Here is a 6100-nt window from a genome sequence, read left to right as displayed (position 1 = left end):
TTCCTTCCTTCCTTCCTTCCTTCCTTCCTTCCTTCCTTCTTTCCTTCCTTCCTTCCTTCCTTCCTTCCTTCTTTCCTTCCTTCTTTCTCTCTCTCCCTCTCCTTCTTTCCTCCCTTGTCCCCCTCCCTCCCTCCCTCCCTCCCTTCCAATTCCTCATACAGAGTAATGGCTTTTATTATGGCATTCTGTAATATATGTCATTATACCTTGTTTTTCTTGAATCTGTTTCCTTTTTTTAGTCTTCTTTTGAGATGGGGTTTCTCTGTATAATCCTCGCTGTTCTGAAACTTTCTCGGTAGACTAGGCTGGCTCCAAACTCAGAGATCCGTCTGCCTCTGCCTCACAAGTGCTGTGATTAAAGGCGTGCGTCATCACGTCCAGCTTCCATTTTAGTCTTTTTTTAAAAACTTTTGATAAGCTTTCTAGGTAGTTTTTAAGTGTGCATGCATGAGTGCCTGCGTGTATATATGTGTACCATGTTCGTGCCTAGTGCCCATGGAAGCCAGAAAAGTGTTTCAGGCGTATTGTAAGCCTCCATGTTGTCTGTAAGAGCAGCAAGTTCTCTGAACAGCTAAGCCAACTCTCCAGCCCCTCCGTAAGCTTTCTTTAAAGCACTCATTCTGGTCCAGTAAGGAATTGGATGTAGGTATGAGGGAGTTTTTGATGGTTCCCACTAGCTCTTTTTGAGTAGTGTACTGTAACTCGTATCCCTATGTGTCAAACAGTGGTTCCCTAGACACGTGGTCAGTTTAACCTTAGGAAAGGGCAAAAGGACGTCCAGGTGCCTGTGATCCCAGTTCTTGGGAGATGGAAGTTCCAGGTCATTCTCAGCTACACAGAGGTTCAAGACCAGCCTGGGCTAGATGAGGCCTGTCTCCGTGTCCCTACCACCTCCCCCAAAAGGTTCTGCTGTTGGAAATGGTGGGGCTATGTGTTAAACTGGGGAAGGAAGGAAGGAACAAACTAACGACTTTTTTCTCGTGTGTGTGTGTGTGTGTGTGTGTGTGTGTGTGTGTGTTGTGTTATGTGTTTGTGTGTATTTACACCACACAACAATTTCCGATGTCATTCCTTGGATGCCATCTTCTTGGCCTGGAACTTGCCAGGTAGGCTGGGCTGACTGGCGAGTTAGCTCCAAGTTATCAACCTATCACAGTGTCCTCGGTACTGGGGTTCCAAACAGATGCTACTAGGCCAGGCATTGTGGCTCATGCCTTTAATCCCAGCACTCGGGAGGCATTGCCAGGATATCCAGAGGTATATAGTTAGACTCTTACTCAAAAAATAAAAACAAAATAAACAAAAACCAAAAAACCCAAATGCATGCTACCACACCTGGCTTTTTCTTTTCTGTGGGTTCTGGGATTGACTTCAGGCTCTCATGTAACTGAGCTGTCTCCCTGGCCGGGAAAGGCTTTCACACCACTTTACCTACCCACCGCTCACTCCTCTTCTTCATTCAGTGCCGTGAATCATAGACAGAGATGTTCATCTGACCCAGTACTCAGGAGGCTGAAGCAAGACTATTCCAAGTTCAAAACCATATTTGGGATGCACACTGACTTCTCTCTCAAGGAGGAAAAAAAGGACCTTTTTTTTGCAAAGAGTGCTGACTTGCTGTGAATTGAGCCCATTTAGCTAGTGCTCGTGGTGAAATACAGATGCATGCTTCAGCATTTGTTGGGGACTGCTGTCCCTAACTGCTTTACTGTTAGGTTTTGTCTTTGGCTTTTTGAGACAGTTTTTCTTGGGTTACTCAGGCTGATGCTAACTTTAGCTAAGGGAGACTCCTCAGTCTCCACTTCCTGTGTGCTGGGATTTACAGGCCTGCGTCATGCATCCACCTGAAAACTTTAGAGTCTCTATGACTCTGTAATGAAATACCTGTTCTGTAGAGCACTTTACCTCCCGTTGAGTTTTGTCTATTTATAAAAAATAACAACCTGGGGGCTAGAGAGATGGCTCAGAGGTTAAGAGCACTGATTGCTCTTCCAGAGGACCCGGGTTCAATTCCCAGCACCCACATGGTGGCTCACAACCATCTATAATGAGATCTGGTGCCCTCTTCTGGCATACAAACATACATGAAAGGAATGTTGTATACATAATAAATAAATAAATCTTTAAAAAAAAAAAACCTTTAATAAGTAGATTAAGCCCTTTGCAAATGTAATCTGTACAATATATTTGACCTTTTTGGGTTTTCTTCTCTGAGATGCCTGAGTAGTGTTCCTAGGAGAAAAGTGTGGCTTTTGTTGGGACATAAACTGAATAAACACCATCATGAAAATGAGGCTTTTGACACCTCCTGTGTTATAGTTAAGGACATCTGAGAATATGGATGCGTAGAGCTTGGGCTGACTTTTTTCACGTCCTGCTGTGGAGGCCAAACCAGTTAACTAAGATGCTCTGAAGCCCTCACAGACACACACTTTAGGACGGACACCTAGATTGAAGATGTCGTTCAGTTGGCAGAGGGCTTGCCTAGCATGCAGAAGCCTGGGTTTGCTGGTGACGTGTGGCGTGCATACTTTCAGTCCCAGCTCTCAGGAGGTGGAGGTAAGAAGGTCAGGAGTCCAAGTCCTTGGCTACATGAGACCTTGTCTTGAAAACAGGTGAACAGCACAACTGGCCTTTTAAAAAACTCTTCAGTGAATTCTGGCACTGTGAATTCATGAAAGAGTCAAGCATTGCTGTGACCCATATCCAGCTGTACCACACATTTAAAGGTGCTTATTTTGAATTTGAACATACTTGTGCAGTCTGTTTTACTGATGTGCCTGTTTTGCCAGGGGTGATATCTCACACCTTTGCTGCCTGTTCAGCATCCTGAGCTGCGGTGTTGAGACCCTATCTAGAGAGTGGTCAACGGAGAGAACCCTGTTATCACACACAGATTTATATGTTTATTCTATATGCACATATATGCAAATATATTTATTGTGTCTGTTTTGACTTTTCAAAGAGCTGGAATTAACTTTGTCAGCATAATTCTACATGGCCTCTGTCACAGTGACATGGAGATGTCTTGCTAAATACCTCTTAATAAAACCTGGAGAGATGGCTCAGCCGTTAAAGGCTGGGCTCACAACTAAAAACCTGCCTGTCACATCTTCTAGTCCAAGGACTTCAAACCGTAAGCTTTTGATGACATGAGATTTAAGTTCAAAAATATGGGAACAAAACTTGACTCTGGATTGGTGAGATCTGTAGAGTGGTTGATTAGCAAGTATCAGGGTTTAATTAGTAAAAATGACTGGGGCGCCCGGGTGCCACTAAACCTGGCGGCTTGAGTTTGATCCGCAGAGCCCACATGCTGGAAGGAGAGCACCAGCCCTCACAGCCGTCCTCTGCCTCCTGCCCATACACACACCTGTGCATCATGCCATAAGATTGTTTAAAGATTTATTTATTATGTAGACAGTGTTCTGGCATGTGCAGAGGGAGCCAAATCTCATGATAGATGGTTGTGAGCCACCACGTGGTTGCTGGGAATTGAGCTCAGGACCTCTGGAAGAGCAGCCAATGCTCTTAACCTCTGAGCCTTCTTTCCAACCCTAAAGAGCACTTTTTGAAAGATATCCTACAATAGTCGTGAAAGTAGCCTGGATGCTGTTGATAATGGTGACTTTTGTCAGGCATGTCACTGAACACTATACTTACAGTCCCTACGAAAGGAAGCTCATGCTGAAACAGGATCATTTATTTCATAATTTTATTATCTGCCACACAGGAATGATCATTTTATTTGTTTTTTCTTTCTTTTTTTTTCTCTTTTTTTTGTTTTCTTTATTTTTTTTTCTTTAGGAAAGATCATTTTAAAGTCGTTAGAATTAGTGTAAAGACATTGTTTTTAAAATATTAAAATTGCCCATCCTGTGATGCAGATAATGAAATTAAAAGTAGCCTCTCACTCTAAGAACCAGGCTCCTCATCCTTACCGTGTTTGACTTGGGGCATGTGTTTCTGGGGACCCAACACAGAACCCTGTTCAGGCTAGTCAGGTGCTCTAGCCCAGCATGTGTGCTTTCTGAGTTTGTCTGGTTTCAATTAACATTAATAATAAGGCCCATTTTCCTCTTTATAAAATTTGTTCCTACATATGAAACTTGGAAAACCACCGAAGTGACCTTTGTTTTTAAAACATTAGTTATATGACTACTTTTATGTCATTCAGAGGCAACTAATACTTAAAATTCAAATATTATTTAAGGTTTTATTAATGTTAGCAAGCAAATTATGTAAAATAATCCATAGAAATTAATTTTGACCTCCATGCTCCCATCATGGGCAATTCCCCCTGCCATGTGTGTCTCATACCTAGAACATGGAACAGCGGGTATATAGTTGTTCTTGGCGATTTTAACAGAATAGTAAGGCTTGGAAAATTCAGTAAGTTATTAGTCTAATGCCTAAATTTTTTTTCACCAAAGCTGCTGTTGACAAGTGAAGAGGCTTGAACAGCATGACTTCTGATTTTCAGAGTAGTATGTAGTAGTATGTAACTGAACACTCAGGTAAGGGGAGAGGACAAAAAAGCAGAGGGAGAGAAATAAACTTTTTGATGAGCAAACTAGAAATCCTGTTCTGGATCTTTCTTCTTCTCTACCCCCGTCTCCTCACAGGAAGTCTGCTGGCAGCGGCTCTCTCCTACCACACTGTAGTATAGATGCATCACGTGAGGTCATGTGTTGTCGCCTAGTTTCTGACCTTCAGAGAAAGCAAAAATGCGACAAGAATATGAAGAATATGTAGCTGGGGAAGAAAGAGTCCCCTAACCTGAGTAGGTCCCATGATGAGGACAGGGAGCAGACCTTTAAATATTTTGTTAGTATATACTGTGAGACCAGAAAGCAGCTCAGTTTGCAGCTTAGGATAAAGTAAAAACAACAGTTGTGGGAAGTGGAAAGTATGCATACCTGTAGCTAGTCTGTGATAGAATAAATATGCACACCTATCGCTAGCCTCAATCTGCTTGTCACTAACCCCAGTAATTACAAATTTCACATTCCGGGTATATATATAAATGCAATTAGTAACTGAAGTGCCTGAGTATGTGTGTGTGGTGTTGGTAGTATATTCAGTATTGGTATTTGATTAAAAAAAAAATAAAGTGGATTTTTACTGAGAATAACAATTAAAATTTAATTGTAGTTTTTTTATTATTTTATTTTTATTTTATACTAAAAACTTCCAAGTAGACATTTCAATATGACAGAGTTACATAAGCTGAGCATCCCCTTGCACATAAGGAAAAATGCAATTATTTTCTATTCTGAATCTCCAGACTGCTGTTTTAGAAAATCATATCTGATTATTTGCTCAGCAGAAGATTATTGAGTTGATTTAGCTGTGATTTTACTTAACAAAGCTTCAACTGCATTCCTACTGTGGAGTCCAAAAAAGGTAGAGAGATATAAATGATACATTCAAACTGTGATTTTTGTGAACAGGGCCGTCGATGCACCCCTCGGAGCTAATAGCGGAGATGAGAAACAGTGGGTTTGCACTGAAACGAAATGTACTGGGGAGAAACTTGACCGCAAATGATCCATCACAGGTAATGATCTTTTTATCAGTAAGCTGAAAATGTCTGGAAATCTAAATGTGATTGCTTGTGAATTGCTACTTAATGTTTTCCAATATGCATATATCCATAGGAAAGTAAGATAGAGCAAAGAAAATGCTTTAAATGTATTTTGATTTTGCTGCTTTATTACTTTAACCTAAATGAGAAATTGTTTATAAACCTATATTTTAATAAATGAAATGGCTCCTTTGGGTTTATATGGATAAAATATCTAACTGAACTGGTGATGGGATTGTTTGCTCCTTCCTGCTAACACACCCTTGAAATGACATTAAACTGAGCCAACAGAAGTCTATAAACAGCTCCCTGGATATTATAGAAAATGCTTTAAACTTATTTATTAAACTTCATAAATTCAGAAAGTTAATAGCTCTTAAACTTATTGCATTTTGTATGTGTAAGAGCTGTACATGTGTGTGTGTGCGAGTGTGCTGCATGTTTGTGAGTGCAGGCATGCATGTGAGTACATGTGCATTGTGTGTGCAAGTGTGCCGCATGTTTGAGTGCAGG

General features: G+C 41.0%; 1 protein-coding gene across 1 annotated transcript in view; it reads left to right on the top strand.

Moving 5' to 3' along the window:
* The window catches only part of Cir1 (corepressor interacting with RBPJ, 1), a 24485-nt gene that overhangs the window by 14969 nt on the left and 3416 nt on the right, over positions 1-6100 (top strand). Inside the window, exon 8 of the mRNA XM_005346577.2 lies at positions 5454-5560. Coding sequence (XP_005346634.1) covers positions 5454-5560 — 107 coding nt within the window. The remainder of the gene's footprint in view (positions 1-5453; positions 5561-6100) is intronic.

Source organism: Microtus ochrogaster, chromosome 4 (genome assembly GCF_000317375.1).
Source record: "Microtus ochrogaster isolate Prairie Vole_2 chromosome 4, MicOch1.0, whole genome shotgun sequence".
NCBI classification, from domain to species: Eukaryota; Metazoa; Chordata; class Mammalia; order Rodentia; family Cricetidae; genus Microtus; species Microtus ochrogaster.
Note: the sequence above shows the minus strand (reverse complement) of the source record. Positions and strands in the feature narration are given on the sequence as shown.